The sequence below is a fragment of the Pipra filicauda genome, unplaced genomic scaffold (genome assembly GCF_003945595.2).
Source record: "Pipra filicauda isolate LSUMZ 115617 unplaced genomic scaffold, ASM394559v2 scaffold136_size1984543_pilon, whole genome shotgun sequence".
In the NCBI taxonomy this organism is placed as follows: domain Eukaryota; kingdom Metazoa; phylum Chordata; class Aves; order Passeriformes; family Pipridae; genus Pipra; species Pipra filicauda.
In genome coordinates this window covers 1,722,471-1,747,929 of record NW_024103840.1, presented here as the reverse complement: position 1 = coordinate 1,747,929, position 25,459 = coordinate 1,722,471, and the positions used below count along the sequence as shown (strand labels likewise).

At 42.3% G+C, this 25,459-nt stretch overlaps 3 protein-coding genes across 7 annotated transcripts in view; 2 read left to right on the top strand and 1 right to left on the bottom strand.

The window, feature by feature from the left end:
- FGF2 (fibroblast growth factor 2) overlaps positions 1-16,329 on the top strand; it is a 25,568-nt gene extending 9,239 nt beyond the window's left edge. The window contains exons 2-3 of the mRNA XM_027741638.2: positions 6,561-6,664; positions 11,974-16,329. Coding sequence (XP_027597439.1) covers positions 6,561-6,664; positions 11,974-12,159 — 290 coding nt within the window. The 3' untranslated portion in view covers positions 12,160-16,329. The remainder of the gene's footprint in view (positions 1-6,560; positions 6,665-11,973) is intronic.
- NUDT6 (nudix hydrolase 6) lies at positions 12,401-25,413 on the bottom strand. Of its 2 annotated transcripts, none has more exons than XM_039378373.1 (5): positions 25,081-25,413; positions 23,899-24,089; positions 18,735-18,790; positions 15,707-15,761; positions 12,401-13,036 (listed from the first exon to the last, which is right to left on the bottom strand). In XM_039378373.1, exons 1-5 carry the CDS (start codon positions 25,326-25,328, stop codon positions 12,648-12,650), a joined length of 939 nt encoding a protein of 312 aa, XP_039234307.1. In that variant the 5' UTR covers positions 25,329-25,413; the 3' UTR covers positions 12,401-12,647. The 2 variants fall into 2 exon arrangements, with proteins under 2 accessions (XP_039234307.1, XP_039234308.1); XM_039378374.1 differs by having other exon boundaries at positions 23,886-24,089; positions 25,081-25,255.
- SPATA5 (spermatogenesis associated 5) overlaps positions 25,224-25,459 on the top strand; it is a 173,515-nt gene continuing 173,279 nt past the window's right edge. For 2 of the 4 annotated variants that reach the window (XM_039378370.1, XM_039378369.1), the window contains exon 1: positions 25,224-25,459. In XM_039378370.1, the coding sequence (XP_039234304.1) occupies positions 25,327-25,459 (133 nt within the window). In that variant the 5' untranslated portion in view covers positions 25,224-25,326. The other 2 variants (XM_027741612.2, XM_039378368.1) reach the window with 2 other exon arrangements.

Genomic DNA, 25,459 nt, shown 5'->3' with positions numbered 1-25,459 from the left:
GGCATTCCTAAAATCCAGCTTTTCCTTTCCAACTGTGACACTAAGGCTTATTGAGCCCATGGGTTGGCAGTTTCTCCCCACTGCTCTGGCAGCCTTTTCCTTTCATCTCGTCTGTTACTCTTATGATCAGTCACGGCCCTAAAATACGATGTACTACTGAGCAATTGTGTGAATCACGTGAAGGAAGAGCACTACAAATACCTTTTAGAAGTGATACATTTTACCTTTGCTTTCTTCTGAAGTGATGTTCCTGGGTTTGTCTTGGGTCGTCCCCTGGTTTTATGTGTTTGTTTTGCTGCAAGTGAAACCCAGGTCATAGTTACAAGGAGATTGTGTATGCACACTAAATATAAAGCTGAATTTCTGCACGTTCTGGGTGTCTTCTGATATTAGTGACATGGCTGTGTTGGCCGAACAGTTGCACCACCTTTGTTCTAAAGGTGAACACTCAAAAGTGGTTATTTTGTTATTTATGTGAGTGAATACTAAAGGAAGCAAAAGCAGTTGAAAGAAACATGATGGATTACTTTACCCTTGCTGAGAAACCCCCTTGGGAAAAGCCCTAAGAAACATGTGTGACCATGCATTTGTTATTTTTGTAAATTGAGACTTGGGGATGAAAGTATCAGTAATTTGGAGACTAGGCTTTATTGCCTGTAATATGAATGAAGCACCTGAGGATGCTGTGTATTTGGTAATCCGTGCTTCCTGGGGAGGATTCCCAGTGTCTCAGGTGCATGTTCAGTAGAGCTGGATTTTTGTAGGAACTGAGGTCACGATATAAATGAGAATAGGTGAATAGAGAAATAAATTCCATCGTGTTCAGTATCTGTGCTACTTATAAAGGTTAAACCTCCTAAAATCTGTGGAAGTCCCTGTTAATGTGGTTGATTAGGTTAGTGGGTTGATACTTGAACAGTTACACAAGTTACTGTTCTGTTTAAAGCCTTGGGTTTACTCCTAAGTGTAACCGGAACTTCCTGAAGTGTTTGTGTTTCAGAAGTGTGTATTTTTGTTGTAGATGTTTACATTTTAGAGACCTCAGGTCTGTCTGCGAGTGGTTTTTTTGCCTCTGGCTGGCAAAAAGGAAAAAGATACACTTAGAATGTTGTCATGCAAAAGCAAAGAAATGTGCCTTTGTATGGGAGCGTGACTCACAGTTTCTCACTGTGACACTCCATTGGCTTGATTGTTTTTGTTGCAGTTCTGATGGTTTGGTTTATTGACAGACCACCTCTCCTGCTAAGGTTTGTGAGCAGAGTTGTTCTGCTGTTTGCAGTCTGAAGACTGGGGATGCCTCACAGGTCAACACAAAACTTATCAGTTAGTGGAAGATGTCAATATGTCTTTGAGAAAGAGATATCAAACTGTCAGAGACTAAATGTGGGACAGAGAGACACAAGATACCTGTAATTCCTAGAGACAAGTTACAGTAGGCACATCCAGCTCATGGGCTGGGGTTTGGATCTGATCCAGCTGGGCAGCTTTGGCTCCAGAAATGCCAAAATGGGGGTAATGAGATGTGTGTGTGTAAATACATGTGTATCCTTGAACCGGCCCTTGGGCTCGAGAGGGTTTGTCGTGTTAGGTGTGGAGCAAACACGTCCGACTCCGTGTGTTTTGCTTGGACACCTGGCTGGGAATAGACGTTGCCCCTAAGCACGAAGGAATCTGCCAACTTCAGCCACGGAGTCCGGCAGAGCGGGGATTTGGCTGTGAGGGTTTATTCTTATTTTTCCCCTCTTTTTTTTGTGAATTTCCTTGCATTTCTGACACTTACTGCCTCTGGAGCTGCCCCACCTCTGTAGCAGTGAGACTGCTTTGTGCTTTCCTGTGGGCATGGAGGTGCAGGAGGAGGACGGGTGATGGGAGCTGGCGCAGCAGCTTCACCACAGTGTCATTCGGGGGCCTCATGGAAGGGTTTTCCTTACGGGGCCTCTGCAAATATGTTGGAGATGGGCCCTGAGCCTTTGGCTGGGGTTGAGCTTTTCCACAGCAAACTGTAGTAATGCGAGTCATTGATCCAGAGACGTGCAGCCTGGGAGTTTTCGGGGGTACATAAACTCTCCCTTGCCGTAAACAGAGTGAGAGGTGTTTTGCTAATGACCTTCTCAGTTCAAATAAAGCATCTGTATGTCAGTGAAAATGGGTTGGAATAGTATCCGATTTGTCCTCTCTTCCCAAGGTCCGTGAGCTGCTCTGTTAGCTGCACTGTGGCCGCAGGGTTTTCACTCTGAAGCGATGGAGAGTCTTGAGCAGGAGGCTGGACTGGATCCTTCTGACCTGAAGTGTGCGGGATTTTGAGACTGTGGCTGGTACTCTTAGTTTTAGTCTGCATTGAAGTCTTATTTATGGGGATCTTTGCTAGGTGGATTATAGTGAAAATACAGCTGAGGCTGTAATTATGCCTTTATTTGTTGTGTAAGTGTCTCCAAAGCCAGAAGCTCATGGTTGGCTTTTTCTTTAAGGCTCCCTGATGTAGTGGTTAAGAGTTCCCATTTCCTTGTAGAGGAGTAGGAAAATGCGGATTTTATTAATCCATTTGGCTAATACATCCTCACATTCCACCTACTTAAGATGTGTGTTTGCCTGATGCTCTGGTGCAGCACCCTCCTGTCCTGCACACTTACCCTGCTCCGTGTTCACTGGTCTTTTCTCTTTTTGTCTTTTGTTTTATTCCTAATGCGTTTCTGTCCCTTTCTCTTCCCACTCAGACCTTTGTTTTCCCTTTTTCTTACTGATACTGTGGCATACTCCTGCCCCAGAACATCTTAGCCTGTGCAGCTGCTCTGACTGAAATACCAGCAGTGGCTTCTTGCACATGGATTGCCGCAGGCAAACTGCTTGGGATGCCTCAGGCTCCTCTACGGCTGCCAACAGATTCCAGCCGGGAATGTGAGAAAGGTAGTACCAGCTCAGCAGCGAGCAACTTAAAAAATGTGCAGCTCCCCTTTTCTAAGGCATTAAGTTGGTAGATTTTGCCAAGATCTTCAAAATGAACTGGTTTTGAAGGAGATTTTTGGCCGAACTCTTTCTGCTGCAGAGCAAAGAAACCATTTGGGACCATTTAAGTTAGTGCAGTGTTATTGGGTTTGGGCCATTCTAAAGCTTTGCTGGTTTATGAGAACTGTGAAAGGGCTTTGGAGTTTGCATCGTACGTGTGATTTTTCAGTTCTAGTGCTCAGGGTAGTAAAAGAACTTTCGGAAAATGTACGTGTTTTCCGTATTCCCCACATTTGCTAATGGCTTTTCTGTCCATGTTGTGCTACTTGTCCTTAAAATTATTTCCTCCACTGGACTGTGCAAAACTGCCCTGGAAATAGGGTTTTTTTTGAGCTCTTTAAGAAAAGCAAGGAAGATCCAGTTTTTAACTGAGATTTGAAACCTTGCCAACCACAAAGCTATTAAATACCACTTTTCAACTTCCATATTCTTAGAAAAGTGTCTCCAAGTTGTGAAATAAATGCCCATTTGTAACTCTCTCTTAAATATGCTGGCTAGTTTAACCTGCAGCTTGTACATCTGTCCTGACCATATACCCTGGGAAAGAGAGCATTTCAGTGCCTCTTGCTGTGTGGTTCATTTAGTGCTACAAATTGTACTGGTTTCAGTGGAAATTCAGGTTTGGCTGTGTAGCTCGTGTTATTCTTCAGCCAAAACTACAGTGAGTACATATTCCTAACCAGAACCTCTGTGTATTGTTAGGAATAAATGTCCCCTCTCTACCCGAAGGCATAGTAGGTTCACTCAAGCTACATGCAAAGTGATGAGTTTTCCCACTTAATGATCATCTCCTTAGATAAATCTGCCATATAGAGATGCAGATGGTATTACAAGCAAGAAGACACATGGGTGTAAAAGAAAATCTGGAAATTCTGAGTGTGGATTACCCTTACAGGTTTAGAAGGCTGTGTGTGTATCTACATCTAATAGTCTTTAATGAGAGCTCTTAACAGCGTTAGGTAACACTGGTTTTAAATCCACCTCCTGAATTATACTTCAGTGCCTTAACTTTATTTCATTCGTGTCTTCCAAGCCATTTTTTTATCTTCCCAAAGATACAGCTTTATCCTTCTTCCCCAGAACTTCTCTGCTGGCATGAAATTGCCATTTCTTGCAATTCATTTCTTCTTACTCGGCAATAAAAAAGGAGATGGTCACAGGTCAGCTTATTAGGAGACAAAAGCAAGTCTTTAATGGGAGCAGTAAATTTCCCGAGTCCCTTCAGTTGTCCGTGCGTAAAGGTCACCTCGGTTATATTTGGGATGGGACGTTGTTTTATTTCATAACTTGGTGATGACTGAGCCTCAGTGCTCGGGATGTTTGCTCAGCAGGCCGAGTTCTGTGTTGTCACAACACCAGCAGGAATCGACCAGAGCCTTGTGCTTGGAGTTCCTTGCAAATTAAAGGGCACGGATGTGAACAGTGAAATAACTCACTGCCGTGCTGGAGGGGCCCTCCCGAAGGACTGCCAGAAACTGTGAAAAAGGGCCTTTTTAGGCCTTGGTTAACGAGCTCTTTCACAATAATCTGTGCTACCTTTTTGGGCTACAAATATCTGAATTATTTTGCTTCCATTGATCTGGTTTTGAGTTACTATGCGTAGAGTAATACTACTCAAGTATGAGTAGGTCTGAAATGATGGACAGTGTCTGAACTGTTGCTGTTGGTGACCTAAGGGCTGCAAAAGATACAGATCGTTGGTATCAAGTGATAAATTTCTCTTATAACCAATTAACCAAGTTGCAATGAGTTAAACTGAAAACTGTTGCTTCTGGTGTCGATCATGTGGTTAAAATGTGTGTGATTGGTAAGGCTGTATCTTGGCACCTCCAGATCAGCACAACACTGTGGCAAATACATGACATTCATAAAGCCATAAAATAATGCTGAAAGCTGAAAAACTCACAGCACTATTCTGGCTCTGTTTGTTCATGTGCCTTTGGAGAGGAAAATCCAGTGAAGCTGATTTTGCTTTTGGAACTTTCAGTATTGCAGCGCTTTTCAAACTCTGCAGGAAAATCTTTTTTTTTTCCCTTGTAAAGAGTAACACTTCACCAGCTTCTCCAAACTATACAAATCTTTACAGGCTTTCAAAACCTTTCCTAAAAGTTTATTTTTACAGGATCTGAACTTCTGGCCCAGTGTGATGCTGGAGGATTTCGTGTGCTTTTCTGTCCAGAGAAAGTCACGAAGCATAATAAGTCGGTACTGCAGTAATTAATATTAATTTTCAGCTATTCCACACAGCTGTTCCTTGTTAAGTGTGTGGTGAAAGCTGTGCTTGGGCACATCTCAGAAGTCCATTTCCCGCAGTCCCTGCCCAGAGCACTTTTCCACGTTCTTGCTTCCCCAGAGGGCAAGGAGTTACACCGAAGGGTTTGGAGCTGTTCATGGGTCTGATGTTGGCCTCATGACTTGGGAGGGCTGTATTTTGGACACTTGATTCCGAGATGAAATTAAACCTTGTGCCTGACTTTTTACTTTTACCCTCGAAAAGGGTTTGCAGCAATTACTGGAATAATTTCGTGTTCCCGGTACTCCTGTTGTTGGGAGTTTTGGTTGGTTTCTTCAGTACTGTCTCTTTTCCCCTTCAACAAAAAGCCAGATAAGCAGCAGCCTCTCTCTGAATCTTGAGAGCTGCTCCTTCTCCAAAATTTACAGTCACTTCAAGCATTTATTGTGATGGCTTTAAAGCTCAAGCCGTTTAAAACTGCATCATTAAATAGAACAAAGAATCTAGTGCACCAGAACAGGTGGGTGAATGAAGCTGGTGCCTGAGATGATGGATACCAAGCAGGCAAAGGTGAAAGCTTTCCTATGTTCATCAGAACTGCTGGGTTTGATTCATGGCTAGAAAAATCAGTTTATGTTTTGTGTCAGTAATTCACAGGCAGTAGCTAAATGCTATGTGATACGACCTTACAGGTTTTCATTTCTTTAAAATCTTCAATTTCTTCAAAATAATTGTTTCAAATCATGTTCCTGATTTGTATAACGCTGTTTCTTGGGCCTTTGCTGTCCTCACGCACTGCTGCAGTTCTGTCTGTCTGTTCTAACCACTTGTTGGATGTATGAGGTAAACTAATACTTTTCTGTTGGGAACTGCCAGAACATTCAGGGAGCGATATGGTCCTGACTGGTCTCAGTCGTGGCTCTGCCCGTACAGAGCTGTTGTGTATTCAGTGTCCGGCGCCGTTCTGTGAAGAGTAAGAAAATCGCCATGAACATTTTCCACTTTCTGCGAGCAGCTGACTGTGCCATAAGTGGCCTTTCAGGGAATTTAATGGGTGTTTCAGTTGCCTCTATGTGAAATGAAGATGGAATAACTCGCTCTCCTTGTTTCCAATTTGACGGTAGCCGCTTACTTTGTAATAAGCGTTTTCTTTGATAAAAACAGCATCAAAAAGCTAGAGGTTCAAAGTTTTACTATTTTCTCTGCAAGCTGAAGCTCAGGCTTTCTCTGGTTTTAGGTTTGAAGCAGAAGACAAGTCACTCTCAAGTGCTGAAATACCACGATGGCTGTGAAAACTTCCTTTTGTCTTTTTTTTTGTTCGCAGTCAAACTGCAGCTTCAAGCGGAAGAAAGAGGAGTGGTGTCGATCAAAGGTGTGATTGCAAATCGCTTCCTGGCCATGAAGGAGGATGGCAGATTGCTGGCCTTGGTAAGCACTGCTTTGTTCATGTTTCTGTCTGTATTTGTAGGTCCTGTCCTCGCTCTGTATGGAGCAACCTCCTCTCCTGCAGGATTTACTCAGCCTCTCTGTGTGTGATTTATCGGCGAGAAATGAGCTCTGCACAGCTTCAATTAGTTAAATTACAAACTAAGAAGAGTTGGGTATGTCTGTCCTACCTAGAAGCTGCAAAATTTAATGGGAATGGCTTGTCTGAGAGAGAAAAAAAATCATAGTGATCATGTAGAGAAGGAAGTTATAAAAACAGATGAAGAATGAAATGTTTGCCTTCTTACCCCCAGGAGTAATTTTATCCTCTTTCACTTCCTTACACGTGTGATTTTAAAGACCTTTTAAAATAGAAAATAAAGCAAATTTTTATTTATTTTGTTTTACTTTCATGATACTAATCTGTATAAATTGTTTTCTCATTTTCCTCTTTGTAGAGAATCAAGTTTTTTGGGCATGTTTACTTCCTAGCTAGAAAACTGGCAAGCAAATACATTTTTGAAAATGTGATGATAAAATTTTAAAAAGTAATATAAACGTAGATAAATTAAACTACTCTCTAGTGAGACTAGTATTAGTTTAAGCTCTTGTGCATTTTATTTGTATCAGCTGAATTTTTAACTGTGTTTTAAAGCCAGTATGTGTAGCCGGCTCTGAAAAGTAATAAGGACTCCTGGAGCTGGAATATAAATTTTGCTTTAAGAGCTGCAGTTACATTAATTTTGCTTAAATCTCTCATCCATAACCTTCAGTGGAGGCAAACCTCCAACACTGGTGAAGCACCACTGCAGGGCATTCATCCCTTCAGAATTTCAGTTCGCAATAATCCCTGATACTTTGGTGTCTTGAACATTCAGCCTCTGTGCAAGTCGCCACCAGTGACTAATGTTAGTAATGTGCATTCCTAACCCTGGCTGAGCAGCAGCTGATGAGAGACCCATGCCAAGGGCTGCAGAAATTCCTTCTGATTTCCCTCCTGCCTCAGTGAAACGAGGCTAAAAGGAGTTTCACAGGAGGAGGGCTCCCCGGGGTGCTCTCCGGCACCACATCTCTTGCTCCGGGAAGCCCGTTTTGCTCATGCCTGTGAGTACAGTTACAGGACCCGCTTCAAATCACTTGGGTATTGTGTGACAGCTCAGTTGAAGAAAATATGAGGAGTTGTCCACTGTGCTATTCTTGAGTTAAGGGTAATGGGGAATTTCCTGTGGTGCTGGTGTGGTGGCATTCGCCTTCCCATTCAGATCATCCTCTTTAACCCGAGTGACAGTGAATGGTCAAAATAGGGTGTTTGGTGCCATTCGTAAAATTCTAAACACGGGGGGGATCGTTGTATTTGAGATTTCTGCTGTTGCAATAGTGGGTTGGGTTGTAGAACATGCCTTCCTTGCAGCAATTTTAGCTGCTTAGTTCCTGTAAGACAAAGTGCTTGGAAACTGTCAGTTGTTCATTTGGAATTACGCTCTCAAAATGTATAAAGCTGAGTCACTTTGTGCTTCTCACTTGAGCTTATAAAACAGTTGTGTTAGTTTCTGGACATGGGTATTACTTGCATTGTGTTTGCTGCGCACACTACTACCTACAGCTCTTTTAATTTTATTTTGTTATTCATAGGTGAAAATTCTCTACTCTTTTAAGATCTTGTTCTTCAGCCAGCCTAATGAATGCTGCTGCAATTTCATGGCTGTTTTCTGTAGCACCGGCAAATGTTTTTTCCATGAGGATTTCTGTGTTGTGACTTCCAACAGTCTGTGGCCGGTTGTGCCTCTACCGTTTCTGCCTCTAAACACATTCATCAAACTGTTTCTAATTGCCAGTGTTTCTCGTTCAGTTTGAGCAGGGCTGTGTTTCAGCGAGAGCTCTGCAAAGAGCTGGAAACCTTTGTGGTGCAGTGATCTCGTCAGTGCACATGATGAAACACTGCTGAAACCTTTGGCTGTTTCTTCTAAAATGTCATGGAACTTTAGTTTCTCAACACTTCACGGAGTTCTCTAATCCACCAGTCACTCAAGTACTATTCTGTCTTTTTTAATGTCTGCTTGCTTTACTTACTTGTCAATGTCCAGCATCCATTCGTTTAGTGTCCTTGTTTTATAAATATATCAACATCCTCAAAAATACTTTTGCAAATTACTAGTCGGGCCTGCTTTTCATCTTGCCAAATGTTTTTGTAATTATTTTGTGCAGACATGTCTTTAGAGTTTGTTCTGAGCTGGGTTTTGCAGAATGATTTATTGCAGGGCCGGTGCATCGCTGCTCATCCTGGTGATCTGCGTGGGGGTGCAGTGGATCGTGTTCTTGTCTGGAAAGCTGCATGATGCTGATTTTAATGGCGCAGTTTCATGCTCTTTACTAACAGACTCAGTTGTGGGGGAGAACTAATCTTTACCAGTTGTGTCACGGGAGGAAATGGCTGGTTATTAATGCAGATAGTCAAAACCTCCCCTTGGAAAATGCTGTTTTAACTGAAAATATTTGCGCAGAAAAGTATCTATTCCATCAGATTTTTAATGGAAACACTGAAACGTTTCACTTCTGATACAGCTTATTTTCACTTTCCGGTTTCATTTAATTATAATAATAAAATATTTTCACTTTATGGAAAGAAATGTGATTATTTTGTTTAATGAAGGAATTTACCAAACTTCCTATGAAAGGAAGAATTGAACTTTTGACTAACTTATATTTCACGATAACTTGTTATTAAAGGGCGTGACCTGTTCATTCTGTCTGTTGTGCTTACATGGTTTCACTTCAAAAACTCGACTTGAAGGGAAATTCTTGTCTTTTGATGTTATGGATTAAAGTTGTGCTACAGGAATATTTGTGAGAATAACCTGCATTTCTGGGCCCTTTTGTAGTTAGAAAAGGCTGAATATGATCATCACCTCTCTCAGGCTGTACTGGATCCACTGTGGTAGTTACAGGTTAATAAATCCTCTGGCTTCAGTTTTGAGAATTAATAAACTTGAGGAATTTTAATTCCTAATCCAAGTCCAAAATGTCAGAGGTAGTTGTTGGCATGGTGTGACTCTAGGGCAGATGAGGTTTGCACTGAAAAATCAATCAGTGGGTGATGTCTGTGCAAATATGGGAAGAACCACCTTGTTGCAGGAAGCTGCTGCCCCTCTTTCAGGCAATTAATTTGCCCTAGGTGAATCGACTTGAGGATTTCAGGATTGCTAAAGTTGAAAATTCCTGCACTCAGGATTTTATTTAGTCAGGGGGGAGGGCTTGCTTGGCAGCCGACAAAATACTGACTGGCGGCAGGGCAGGCACAGGGGGAACTCGCTCCCCGCCACTGCCCCAGGTGTTTTCCCTTCCTTTATCCTTCTCCTGAAGGGCTGCAGAGTTCAGGTGTTTCACGCTGTGCTGTGGAAGCTTGCCCTGCTGGATCAGCGCTCTGAGTGCAGCCTAGACTTAAGCGTATTTGAAAAAACCACTGATATCCAGGGTTTTTCCAGGGGCTGAGGTTCTCAGTGTGGTGGCTGGCATCCTGCTCCTGCTGGACAGCAGTCCGGCTTCCGAAATGTCTCCTTTGGCAGACGTTAGGGAATACATAGTTTATGAAGCCTGAATTAGCATTTGTCATCTAAATGTTGGCTTTTATGTCAAAATGTTTACATTGGCAACACACTGTAGGAACCCACTGGTGTCACATATGCTTTGTGCAGAAAAAGACCTTTCTTTTTTCACACTTTTTTGATGGTGTCTCTGCCTGAATTTCCAGCTTGAGCAATTGTACTGAACTTGCCTATACTCTGCTTAAAGGTTTTGTTTTTAAATGCTTCTTTATACAGTTTCTGTGCCCTTCTCCCTTTCACGCTTGGATCTATGGCTTGAGGTGACTAATGCATTTGTTCTCACATTGCTGGAACACAAAGCATTGAAGTACAACTTATCTTGAGAGAGATTATATAAAATAAAAATAACATGAAAATTGTGAATGGGATTTCTGTTATTTGAAATGTACAAGTATCAGTGAGTTATAGAAATGAGAAACTGCAGGTGGATTTTCTCTTACAAGTTCTTTTTCTTAGAAGCAAAAATTCATATCTGAAAATGATTGGAGAAAATACCCTTCTATTTGAAGATGTTTGGAGACAGATCACTTTATTCTAGATTGCACTTGAAGGATTTAATTATTTGTAGCTACAAAATCTTGGCATATATGAGGAGTTACCCTTCTCTTGTATGTTTTTGTGCCTTCTGTATGAAGTCTAATTGTTCCAAGCTCACTTTATATATTAATGAATATTAACAGAAGATGATAACAAAGGGTAGCCTGCTAATTTCAGGGATTGGCTCACATTCCCTGTCTGCTCCCCAGTATTTTACACGCTTGCTTTTTAATGAAGAGCTTTTCTGCTCCTCTGGCATTCCCAAAAATTTTCAGGGGAAATGAGTCTGACTGAACTGATGGACTGAGAGGTGGTGTTTATGAAAAGAAAATGCACCCTCCAAGTTCCTGGGGTGTTGAACTTCTGCCTTTTTTATATTTGAGAAAATAATTTCTCTTGCCTGAAGTGCCAGTTCTGCAGGTGGACTTACCACCGTGACAGCTGAGAGCCGTGTTAATTCCATGTAGGTGGAGCTGGCTTTGAAGACTTCCTTCCAGAAGTAAAGTAATTCCATAGATGTACTTCTGAATATTATGGCATGCCTGGTCTCCGTGTGGAATATACCTCTTTGATGTTTAACATTATTTTTCAAGTTTTGAATTCTAAAAAAATCTTGAAAAGACTGTTTCGGAATGCTATAAACACAGACTTGAATTAGCTTTAGGAAAAGTTAAACCTTGAAATTGGAAAAGGAGAGGCAAAGGCTGGAACTCTGCCATGCTATTTATCTAATGGATAAAATGTTGGGTTGAGGAAGGCAAGGGAAATGCTGCCTTTTCTCTTACACCCTGCTTTTCTTTTTGGCTATAACCTAGGATGAGATGGCAAAGCTGCTGAGCTTGGAAGTCACTGAGTGCCAAGGGACAGGGTCCTTCATTTAAATGTTTGAATTTCTGATCAGAACAAAGAATTACACAGAGATAACAAACTAGAACCTGCTTGGTCTGTGTTAGACACCACAAATGAACCACAGTTAAACCCTCTTCTTCTTGTAGGTGTTTTTAACAATATTTTCAAAATAACTATCATTCTTCTGTCATGAAATGTTTCATTTCCATTTCTTAAAGCCAGAGGTACTGCTAACTCACAATTTTGCTAAGTTAGTCCCATGAGTCTGAAGAATTGTTTTTGGATGTTATACCAATAATCTTTTTTTTTTTTCCCCCTTTTTAGAAATATGCAACAGAAGAATGTTTCTTCTTTGAGCGTTTGGAATCTAATAACTATAACACTTACCGATCACGGAAATACTCCGACTGGTACGTGGCACTGAAAAGAACTGGACAGTACAAACCTGGACCAAAAACTGGACCTGGACAGAAAGCTATCCTTTTTCTTCCCATGTCTGCCAAAAGCTGATTCCCATGGCGGATTCCGAGCACAGTTGCCACACTACACTAAAGACGTCGACTTTCCTACTCCTCCCCGAAGTAGCAAAATATAAGCAATTATTTGCTGATATTAACTACTTTTCCAGATACCAGTTTAAAACATGAATGTTTCATACTGTCTTTATATTGCTCTTTAAACCTATTTGTGCCAGTGTGTGTGGAGGTAAAATTACTTGGAAAATGTATTTTCAAGATCAATAACACATCTGTTTTCTTCTAGGTATCTATGTAGAGCTGTTTTATTTACGTTATGCTTTCTTTATGGAGTAAAGGAAAACAAATCTGATGCACACTTGCAGCAATATTTACCTTTAAAAATAATTTATCTCTTAGCTTATTAGAGAATAATTACTTACTAATAATAACCTAAAAAGAAGTCCATGAATAAATTTAATGTGCAACACTGCAGTAATAATTCTAAATTATTAATCTAACGAAATGTGAAATGTATTGCTCTCATGTAATGTTTCTGTAGGACTCGGGCAGCTCCCTGTGGTACAGTTTGTAGAACAGGCCTGTGTAGACAGCTGGGAACTCCCTCATGGTTATGTCGATCTTATCAAACCCTTCCCTGTACCCATACAGTAGGAGTTTGGCTACGTTGCTGGTGATGGGAGTAGAGTTTTTTGTCCTGACAAGCTCCTCGAGGTCCATCCACTCACAGCTCAGGCACTCCTGCTGGCAGAAGCTGATGTTGAAGGAGGAGGGCTGCAGGCGACAGATGATGTACATGTCCGACTGCCCAAAGGCTCCGGGGTGTTGGTGCTGCTGCCTGATGCTTAGGATGGACTTGAACTCTGACTTGATGCCAGTCTCTTCAAAAACCTCTCGAACTGCTGTGTCTCCTGGGTGGAAAGAGCAACGCTTAGCATTCTTTAAACACTTGGGAAAGGCGGAAACCCTCTAACTCAAAGCGTTCTCTGTTCTGCTTCGTCAAGTTTTCAGGATGTAAGTCTGTTTTTCCAGCACAAGGATAAGCTAATTCTTTGGTCCCTGAACAAAACTAATTGCTAAGTGCCTTTCCTGTGTATATCCTGCAGAATTACCCCTTTTGATAATACTGTGCAGTATTATATAATAGTGTCCATGGTTTGACATGGACACTCTGATGGCTGCTGACTCTGCTGATCTCTTAATCCAAGGCAGCATTCCACCCTCCTTGCAGTCCTTTGTATCCCCATCCCTCTCCTTGCTTCTATCCGAGCTGTTGTGTTACCTGCTTCTTTTAGTTCACTTTCCATAAGAAATGAGTGTGCTGGCTTGCTTCCAAAAGCAAAATACATCTTAAAAGACCTGTAGAGATTTGCCATCCTATGGAAGCTTTCACCTTGGCATGTCAGAGGGGAATAGAACAGGCATTTGAGGGGTAGTTTCAAATATTGGAAATAATCTGGACATGCAGTGGCTAACAATAGATAACCAAAATGATTAATCCAGCATTGGCCAAATTACTGTACGTTAATGCACATACTTCTGCCTCAGCTCAGCTTCTATGTTGCTGTGGAATGACCTGTGTGAAGTTTCCCAGATGGGGAAGGACACTCACGTACCATTACTGACCCTTGCAGAGATTGCATTTTATGTTGCCCAGAGAGGCCTCTGTGGTCCCCTGGTTTAAAACAGTGGTTGCAAAGCAAGACTCCCCGTGTTTTGTTATTGGGCAGGGGGCTGTATTACACAGAAGTGAAGAACTGAGATAATGAGAAAGGTTGAAGCAGGCTACAGTTAAGGAAATTGTGATAATTAGGGATTTCATTTGAGCATTGAGCTCTGCTTTTAGATAAAGTGCCTTTTTCTGTTTCCCTTTTATTTAAACGTGTATATATATATATATAAATATCTACTGACAGTTAAACCAGAAGAAACACTAGGGCTTGAATACTCAAATACAAAAATGTGTGCACTTTGCTTAATTCATTATGAAACTATTGGTATTACTTGCACGAGTCAGTTTGTACTCATTTAAGTAGCCATGTATTTTGTCACTTCATATAATCACGGGATCTTCAAGCCTTGTAATTGCAATTTTTAATTGTAATTTAAAATGTAGTCCTTTGAATGAGTTTATAAGGTATGAGTATGTAAGGATTAAAAAAAAGGAAAATTAAGCTCTATTATATTTTATGCTTCACTAATTTATATCTTCTTGTAATATAAGATGTGATGCAGAGAATCATAACTTTTATTATTATGTAGTTTAGAAGTGGCAGGAGGGGAGCTGTGGGAGACTTGTTTTCTCCTGGGTGTTTTCCAATACTTACATCCAGGCTCCAACCATAATCTCACCTGTTTTTTGAGGGGTGGCCTCTGGCTTACTCAGTAGCACTATCCCTCTGGGGAATCCCACTGGAATGCCAGTGCTGGCACAAAAATCCTGCTGGTATCTCCTGGCCTAGAGCCTCTGGCACTAGAAGTCAGAAGAAGCCTGGCTAGACAACAACCACAGCATTTGGGATTCTTCTGAAAACATGGATCCATTTCACTGTTACATGTACTTGCATTGTCCAGCAAATGGTTTTGATTTCCATCACTGGGTTTGACAAAAAGACTGAAAATGAGACTCGGGAGTTGTGAAACTAAATTCAGTCATATCCCAATAACTAGAAACTTTCTCCATGTGTTGAAATAATGAACTGGAATACAAGCCCTGCAAGTGTTGTAGGGAGACTGCTAAAATAGTAGGTATTTCTAAGGTATGGAACAGTCAGGAAACCTGGGCTCAATGCCCAGTTTAAAAAATAACCAGTCTATGGATCATGATTTTAAGGGGTGAGATACAAAGGCAAAAAAAAGCCAATTTTTCTCTCTCTTCATAAACAGCCTTGTTCATTCACCACTGAACAGAACTGCACCAGTGCCTGTCATCACCTGTGCTACGCTGGGCAGAAATGAGAGGTTTCCTCAAATCAGCATTATTTCTTAATACAGAAGAGCTTTATGTCCCTGGTTGAGTAGGTGCCCACAGGACCGAGCTGCTGCACTTAATGCTGCCCTGTGCCAAGAGCTCTTAGTCCAAACAAATCAAATGAATGAGGGTGGGAGGAAGCAAAAGTTGTATTTAATTCTGGTTTGCATGTACAAATGGAGAGCTGGAAATTTTTGCTCAGTGCATCACTGAGGTCACTGCCCTGGATTTCAGTGTGAGCCGAGAGCTCCCTGTTTCAGTTTTATTTAGTTTATATACTGATTACCTTAATCCTCTGCACTTCTGGCTCATATTACAGCATATCCAACAAGCCCACAAAAAGTCAGCTGACTTCAAGCACTCACTTAAGAGAAATTGTGGAAAAGAGTAAATGTTATAAATACAAAACTTCTTTGCCCCAAATGTTACCCAATGTTACCAATATAATGTTACCCAATTACCATTAAGGTCACAGGATCATGTCACTTCATCTGCTCACCATTAATTGAAAGAAACAAATTCAAAGGAGTGATGTGGGTCATGCTGTATTTCAGTAGTGTTAATGTTTTTGTAACTCTGTTGACGTCTGACCTGTCTTCCTAGGACTTACCAATGTCTTCTCCTGGATTAGACAGACCTCCTGGAAATTTCCATGCATTTATAGTCTGTATTGGAGGAGAAAACATTAATGAAGGATATAGCCTGTGTTGTACTCTCAAATATGAAGGAGATAATTAATATGTGACTTGTTTTCTTGAAGTTGCAGTAGTATTGTTATGACTCCTACAAACAGCAGGAAGTAGGAACTTATTCATTCCTGCTAAGGTGATGATCAGAGACAGCTACAGTCTGTATGAACTATTGGAACAAAACACCTACTGACTGAAAATACAAACTGTCTAACAGTCATTAGACAACGTTGCTGCTAGATAGAGTAGTTGAGTATTAAAGAAAAGCTGCTATAGACAATATAATCTTATATTTAATCACTAATGTATTCCCCTTCCATGGTTTTGGCTTTTAAAAAATGTATATATATTTAATCTTACCAACAGGTATTATGATTGTAGTACTGTTCTATATTGCACTGGCTTTAAGATGACTCTGTGTGTCTGTAATAATCATTTAGTGTAACTTGTCATTTTCATGGAATACAAAAACTGAGGGCTTTTGTGTGATTTATATATAGAAACATTTATTGAATTGCAATAAAGTTCAGTATTAGAACGTGGAGACTTGGTGTTGTTACTTATATTCCTAAAGGAGTCCCAGTCCCTGCACCTCTTGCAAATGCATAAAGATTTGTAGGCTTTAGTTCTCTGTATTTTTTATGTCTTTCCTTATTAAAAGTTTATGTAGGAAGAAGTTACCCTTCACCTAGAAAATTAACGCAGTAAAAAAGCACACTGGCCAAAAAAAAAGCTTTTTTGTCCATGCAGTATAGAGGGGGAAGCTCTCTGCTTTCCAGTGATTTGAAACCCCAACAACTACACTGGAAAATGTTTTTTTTCCTGGGCATTCTTAAAGGGCTTGGATAGGACTTTGAAGTAATAGATTCAAAATAGTGCAGATGGAAAATACGTATATTTGTCTGCTGGCTTCCAGATTTGCTTTTGGTTCCTGGAAATCTTTGTGTGCTGTGGAATTGTCCTTTCACGATTAAACTTAAACAGCTCTTAAAATTCTGCCAGCTGCTTAATTATTTTTTTTAAGCTTTCAGAACATCCTTTATTTTAAAAGACACCATTTCGGGGAAACTTCATTTTATGGGAAAAGAGAAGGGAAAGAAGTGGTGGAACCGACAGCGGGAAACAACTGTCTGAGCTATTTGCTTGCACTGAGATATTTGCTCACTGCACAAGGAATGTATGGATGTTCATACACTTCAGCATTTAGACTTAATTTTACCCAGTCAATAAAGAGCTGGAAAGAGGAGAGTCAGAAACAATCACTTTTTTCCTTTCACCTTCCTCACCTGCTGCACTGTCAGCTTTGTTCTGGAAAGGGGAGCTGAAATAGTTGACCTGGCATATCCCACTTTTCAGGATGAGCTGAGGGAACGGGGAAGGGCAGTGCCAGACTGGTCCTCTTGTGTTTTGGGGCCAGAGGTGAAAGAGGTAATGCCTGGTGAGTATGGCATTGAACCCAGTACCCAAATTAGAGCATCTGATGTCACTGTAGAATGGGTAGAGACACCTGCACTGAAAATGCCTGTGGGGGAGCTTTAACAAAACCACACATGTAGAAGTCAAGCCTCACACCTCCTGGGCTTAGGAAACTACTATTTCCTTCTAAATATGCAGATATTCTTTGAGACCTGTTTAAGATCCTTACTAAACGGTAAGCATGCAGTTTTATATTTCTGTGTGTAAGAAGGATAAATAAAGGTCATGTTTCTAAAGTTTACAATGTTCTGTCCTGTTCCTAGACACTCTCTAGAACTGGAACCACTTCTGGAGCCTACAGCATGTGGGGTAGGTTCATGCTTTAACTGGTAGTTTCTCAATGTAAGCCTGAAGGTCCTGCTATAGAAAAGTCCTTGGTGTTTTTATTTATTATAAGTAAAAATAAAAAAATAAAAATCTTTAATTGCAGGAAAGGAGTTCAGAGGAAGAGAACCACCTTTGTCTTTTGTGTTAGAAATTCAACATGTTGTATAATTGAACCTGCCTATGAAAGCACCCTTTCATTGAAGTTCATTAACTGTGTTGTAGTTACTAATGAACTGATGTTTTGGTCCTGGGGAGAAATGTCCTAGTAGCTATTTGAGGAAAGACAGAAAAATGCAGCCAGTGAGATTCTGACATAGTTTTAACCATATAAAATGAAAGTGATGCATCCAAGTGTATTTCAGTCCACCTAGGCTGGATCGTTTCATGTTAAAACTGCAGTTAAATCTCACTGTACTGGAGACACTTTGCAAATGAAAGCATAATGGAAGCTAAATGCCTTTTCTGTGGAATAGCGCAGCACAGGCAACTGCCACTGAGCCAGTGAGCTTTCTGCAGCTGCTGGATTAAAAGCCTAGGTTAGCCTGATGGGGGCTGGAAGACATTCCCAGTGATGGATGTTTGGTGACCTCAAGCCACATCACATGACCCACCATCCCCACAGTAATGCTCTGGTTTGGCATTCCCCGTTTGTGAGGAATTAGGGATCTTTACACTTGCCATACTAAGGTGCTCTCCAGGTCATGGCCAACCATGGCATGGCTTATTTAAAGCCACAGACATGCCTGGAATTTTTGAAACAAAACAAAATCAGCAACCTCCTCACAAAATCTGTTTTGAGCCATGGGGGTTTTCCAGAGGTCTGCATGGATCCAAACACATGATTAGGGACTCCTGGGTCAGTCACAGAAGAAAAATTCAAAGCAAGAAGCATACTTAGCAGTGCTGAGTCAATCATCTGTTATAATTAACAATAAAGGCCTTGATTTTCAAAGCACTTTTTTATTCCCTTAAAATGGAATACAGCAATCTGTTGATAGATGTGTTCCAAGACACTCGTAAAAGGAAGTAACTTTAAACTATCACAATTCTGGACTGGTATAAAAATAAACATATATTTTGTTTTATACTACAGAGCAAGATTATCTAAATGAACTTCTCTATTTTATAATCCTGTAACAAACTTACCTTATTTCTGTCTTGTACAACCAGGACCTTTCCAGTGCTTTCATCTAGAACAGCACCTAGTAGAGAAAGAAGATTGAAAAAATGCAGTGCTGGACAACTATGTCCAATCTTAACAACTAAAATCTAATGCATTTTGATAAAGCATAGCAAACCCCTAATGATACCATTTACAGTTGGCAAGGTTTGTTTAGATGAATCACAAAGTGTTTTGTTGGTGGAAAACTGATACACAATAAAATATCACAAAAAGGTTAAGTACCCTGTATAAAAATTCAGAGTTAGCACAGTACCAAGACAAATAATTGCAACATTTAAGTTCCAGATTAGACAAGAAATGAAAAGAAAAACTTGCTTGTGTTAATATCAGAACTAAAGAATGCAAGATCAAGAGGTCACCCAAACAATCTAGCAAAGCTGCAGCAGAGACATGCCTGTAATCTTGCTCAAGGAACAGAAAATTTTCCAGTGACTCTGGCCGAGAAGCCACCCTTAAGGGGTAAGAATTTTTCTCCAGTGAAATTCATGACAGAACTCCCACCTGCTGTAGCAAAGATCTGAGTGTTTTCTGGTTAATGACACACAAGGTTTACTACTCAGGGGGCTCACGGTGCTGATAATGTTCAGCTGGGTGACTATCTATGAACTCATGACAGGAACTCACAATAATCTGAGTCAACTTGTTAACCAAAAAATGTTGCTTCCAAGTGGAAAAGTGACACTTCCACTTGTTAAAAAAAAAACCTCAGGATGTCTGATTTTTCCTTATGTCCTCATGCTCAGCCCATGACTTTCTCCTGCAGATTACAAGTTTTCCTACTTTCTAAAACCCAAGTGCTTTCATGTTTAATCATCATGTCACACTCACTGGTCCTATTTAAAAACGTCCTTCCTTTAAAACAGGCATTTTTCTCAGATTTTTAAAGAGTCCTGTGGTGAGCAGAACGAGTACTGTGGTGCAGCTTACCAGGCTCTTTTCCACATCAGTCATGCATGGGTTTCAAATTAGTAGTTAACTATAAAAAAATGCTTCTGTCATTTTACAGCAGGAGGAAGAGTATACAGGCAGATTTGTGATATATGCATTTAAAATGCTTTGGGGAAATATTTCCACAGAAGGGAATTATTAAAGAATGAGTGTCCAGCTCACAACACCCTCTGTTTTTTTAATAATGCATGGCAGACTTCTGTGTAGGAGGAACACTTAAAGGATGAAATACCAGTCTTCCTTCAAGATATGCCAAAGGACGTGTTTTGGGAGAGTAGTCACATTTCTGCCTCCCCCTGGCTTGTGACGGTATGATTTCATTCCTCCTGTAAATATTTAGCAGTGTCCAGGTTCAAGTACTCTGCTGATTAAAGAGGGAACAAAAGGAAAACAGGAGTAACTTTGATGCACGCTGTGACTACTGGGATTGTTTTCTAGTAAAGCCATTGTACAGCCAAATGGTTTGCTGAGACCAGGGAGAACTGCTGCAGGCAGGAAACTGCAGCTTGAATCAAACAGAAAGTATGTGTTCTCTTCTCTGTTTCTATTCCCCTGAAATGTCATTTTTTGGCAGTGAAATGGTCACTAAAATGATCAGAATCTCTGCTAGAGGATACCTAAAACCAAAGCAAAACGAAAGGAAGAACACTAACAGGATCTGCTGTCTGGTCTCGTGTTCCCAAGAGTAGCTCAGAAGGCCCTGAGCTGCACCTGGTTGGTATCAGTGAGATCAGAGCTTGACTGCAGGCCCTGAGCTGCAGTTTTAAAAACTCTCCCCCTTGCTACAAATGTGGTACCTGGAGCTTTAAAACGTCCAACACCAGGACTTTCTGGAAAGGTTTATACTTATAACCCAGCCAAGTACTCAGCATTACAACACCGCTTTGTTTTGAATGTTCTCTTTTGGGAAACAGGTAAGCATTAAAAAAACAAAATCCCTTAGACAACTCCAGGTAATGAGTAATGGAGGGGAAAAATATCTTCATCCTACCTGTTTTATTTATGACTGATGTAAACATGTATGCAAAGATGTTCAGTGTTGAAAAGCACTTGTCGACCACATGAGTGCATGCACAACTGCTGGCATTGTAAATAGCAGCAGACAAGAGCAGGTATTTGTAAAACAACTCGGGAACTACTTTTAAATCACTTTTGATTCCTTGGGCCATCATAACCTTCCTGTGCAGTTTCACATTAATGCAGCTGCTCATTTTACCCATTTCCTTAAGCAACAGGACTGGCTAAGGCCGATAATCCTCAGTGTGTGTAGACTCTGAGGACTTTGATTCAATAAGTAGATTAAGGTAGGTAGCAATGAAAATAACAGCTGTGTTGTAAGGCTTACACTACATGTGAGGGAGAAGAGAATAAATGACTTTAACTTTTCTTCCTCTCCTTTCACTTTCCTTCCTCAACTTGTCTGCCTGTGCCATTGTTGCGTGGCGTGTTTACAAACACGTCCCTTTCTGGGTGGCAGACCAATTCCTCCCAGGAGGTGCAGAATGTTGGAAATGCTTCTGCAAAACATGTTAATCACTTCATACACCAGAGACTTTCCTGTATCTTTACACATGTGGAAAATCCTGCCGCCTACAAACGGATGCAGCGAGTGAGCTGGGAGACACATCACATGTTCCACTATTTCTAAACAATAATGGCCAAGCCCAATGAGTAACATTTGCTACTCTCTGCTTGGCGACTCTCATCCAGTCTGGTCAAGTATGACCTGACCTCGCTTATTCACACCTTTGTCATCACTTGGCTGGACCATCCCGAGGCACAAGCCCTGGCTGTGCAGCGTTCCCTGCGTGGGAAACTCCAGACAGCAGGAAAACCAGCTGCTGGTCTACTTGGCAATGAGACCTGCTACCTGTTGCCTGCTCCCTGAGCTGGTTTCCCTCTGGCCAGCCAACCACTCTCCACGTCTCTGCTTTTCATTTCCAGGATGCTCAAGGGACTGAGTCCTGTATTTCACTGACTGGCCACAGCTTTGAGATGGAGATTCTCATCAGAGAATTGCTTTCCTTTACTGCAGATACTTTTTGAAATACTTTTTTTTTTTGTTCAGGAAATAAAAATGCCTGGGGTTTGCCACCCACAAAATATAAAAGAGCATATTTATATAATTTATATAATTTAATATTTGAATAAAATTAATTAAAAATAGAATGAAGCCCTTCCACTACCCAAGCTCTCCGTCCTAAAGTAGAAAGCTAATGGAATAAACATATTCCAGGTGGTAGCCACACTGCTCAGTGTATTCTTGGGATGTGTTCCATCTCCACTGACAGTTAGAGGAATAGAGGAAAAAAACCACATAGCAATCATTATTTCTCAGAGAAATCTGCTAGTCTACATGCCCCAAATGCCTTCCTTAACTCCTTACCCCTTTTAAAAAAACTCCCAATAATGAGTAAAAATGCACAGGTTTGAAAAGTGATAGCAAAGAATACAGACATTTTATGTTCTGCAGTTTTTAAATCTGTGCAATAAGTTATGAAATCCATCTACCTGCACTTGTGAAATTTTTCCTTTCCTCAAACTTCTTCCTACTTGCAGAGTGCCAAGCGTTTCAAAGTGGAACTGCAAATTATGCTCTGAAAGTGCATTTTCTGTATTTTCAAATGTTTATTTGAGAGCCTCTCAAGAGTTAGGATTTCTCTTATACGAGGTCCTTCCTGACACCCACTGGGGTCACAACACACCTTTTACATGATTTTCTTCCAAACGACATTTTCAGCTGGGCAGGTCTTACTTCAGAAAAAAAACCCCTCTCAATTAGTCCCGTTTCCTCAAGCACTCGAGTTACAACCACAAGGAGTAACGCGGAGCTTCTGCTGAGGGAATGCGCTATCCTGCTCCAGTTTAATGCCACATATTTTAATGGTGAGGTTTCCATACCTCAGGAAAACATGCTCCAACATGTCCATTGACAAAACCCAAGGCCGCCTTCGGCTTCCACCCTGCCCTCTGCTGGCCGTGGAACGGAAGGCTCCCACTGCCGATGGCAGTAGAACTGTTTTGTAATTCAAGGCGTTCTCCCCGAAACTTATTTTCACCTGACCTGCTGCTACACCGAACAATCCATCTTTTGTGAGTTCTTCCTAACTAGGTTTGTCAAATTGCTATTTATGGGTCTTAACACTACTTGGTGAAGAAATAACGTCCCACACAGTCCCTGCGAGGCAAGGACAAACAAGTCAAGGTTGTAATTGGAGAGATTTGCTCTCCCTATCCCATAATTTCTGAGTGTTAAAGTAACCTTTACACGAGGGGTCCAAACAAACCTCCAAATAACAGATTACTGAGAGATGGGATAGGCAGTGGCATACCTGTGGAACTCTGCAGAGAGACAGTGCTAAGACATTCGAATTTGGTGAAGCTAAGTTTTTTTGGCTCATCATCAGTTCCTTGTACTGTGCTATACAAAGAAAAAAAAACCAAAAAAAAGGGGAACCATCTTATCTAGTTCCTTGCAAATGTTCTCAGTTATGATGGAACAACTTCTTTCCAACCGTGATTGTGGGAGTTCTAGTTGGTTAAGACTATGGTGTCCAGATGTTTGCTTGTAAAATATATTTGTTTGGAATACAGACTTCTCGGCACAGAGCAGCTTTTAGACCACTGTAATTTCAGCTAATAGTTGTTTTAGCTTCTGAACCAATCCCTGTTAGGTCAAGTTGTCCCCATTTACAGACCTTAATGTGAGCATAGGTTAAGCAGATTCATATATTAAGCATCTACAGCAAGGAGAGCGAGCAGAGAAATGCTTTTTTATTTCTCTATGGTTGTGGTTACTTCTTCATTTTAAAACACTGCTTGAAATCTTTACTCTCACTTACCTGCAAGGTGAAAAGACAACACCTTTCTCAGAATGGTGTTTAAAAGCAATATTCATGAGCTCCCATTCTACAGCTTCAGGACCACATTTTCTTCACAATTTTCTCCAACTGGAATTGTTTTGAGAAACCTCCATCTGGCTGTTTTCAGCCACATATGCTGTTGTACAAGCACATTCATGAATGACACACTTCCCTTTGTAAAGTCACCCCAATAGTAGTTGGCAGCTGGTTTCCATGTGCTGGTTGTCCAGAGGAACAGCCCATTTCCTACTGGTCCTAAGGGCTTGTTCAAGTCTTTTTGTGGGTATCACTCCTGTAACTCACCTGCAACACCCACCTGGTGGGTGGCAAACCCTGGCAGCCTGCTGGGCCCCTCTCCCAGCCACAGCGTCAGGGTGGATGAGCCCTGCTCGGCATGGTGGAAAGCAAAGCCTTGGGAAGCAGCTGTTGCCACAAGCCCACTCTGGAGGATGGGGACACGGAGCCAGACGGCAATGCGACCTTCCTGCCGCCACTGAGCCACGGACTCTGCAAGAGAGGGAAGTGAGGAGGGTCAGGGCCACAGCCACCGCTCAGAGACAGCCCCCCCTTGCCCTTGATCTGTGTGGTTTTAAACCTTATTGCGCACAACAACCGGGGTTATCGTGTATTTTCACCTCATTTACAGGGTCAAACTATTGTTGGTGTGAGGAAGGTGCCAGCAACGACGTGGGCTGGCAGCTTGACATTTCATGTGGTACAACTTGGTATTCACACGTGAAATAATGGCTTTTCTGTCAGGGTCTGCTGTAAGGCACAGGGGAATCTACTGATGTGGAGTACCGTGTCCAGTCCTACACTCCTCAGCACAAGAAAGAGAAGGAGCTACTGGAGAGGGTCCAGCGAGGGGCAACAAAGGTGATTAGGGGTCTGGAGCATCTCTCTTACGAGGAGAGACTATGGGAGCTGGGCCTGTTTAGACTGGAGAAAAGACCATGGAGAGGGGATGTTATTAATGCATATAAATATTCCCAAGGTGGGTGCCAAGAGCACGGTGCCAGACTCTTTTCAGTTTCACCACAGCACGGTGTCAGACGCTTTGCAGTTTCTTGCCCAGCGACAGGAGAAGGAGCAGCAGCCATAAACTAAAACACACGAAATTACACCTCAACACGAGGAAGAACTTCCTTTACACTGAGGGTGGCAGAGCACTGGAACAGGCTGCCCAAGGAGGTCACGGAGTCTCCCTCTCTGGAGACATTCCAAACCCACACGGACGCGTTCCTGTGTCACCTGCCCCAGGTGACCCTGCCTGGTTGTACTGGATGATCTCCAGAGGTCCCTTCCAACCCTGACAATTCCGTGGCTCTGTGAGCGCCCTCCGCTCCCTCCAGCCGGCGTTCCCCGCCGCACGGCCGCGGCTCTGTGCCCGTGAGGGGAAGGCGGCGGCTGAGGGGAGCTGCTCCCCGGGCCCCCGCCGGCCCCTCACACAGCGCCCCCCGCCCGCCCCGCTGCCCCGGGAGCCCCGCCCGGCACTTGCCCCGCAGCCACCGCCCGAAGGCGGCCCGCTCCACCCGCGGGGGCTGGCGCAGCTCGCCCAGGTCCACGCTCACCCCCCCGAACTTGTCCGGCCGCGCCCGCAGCCCCGCCAGGGCCGCCCAGCCCCGCGCCCTCCGCAGCGCCCGCCACAGCCGCGCCATGGCACCGAGCGGGGCGGGGGGCGCGGAGCCTCCGCCCCCGGGGCGGTGCCGGCCTCTGCTCCGGAACCACTCGGCAGTGGGGCAGCATGTCTGCCTCCTCTTCCAAAAGGAAGAGCAAGGGGCGCCTGGCCGCGGGTGGCAGCTCCCCGCGGGATGCTCCCCTCGGAGCTGCTGAGGGCGGGCCGCTGGCGCTGCGGGTCGCCGACGCCGTGGAGGCAG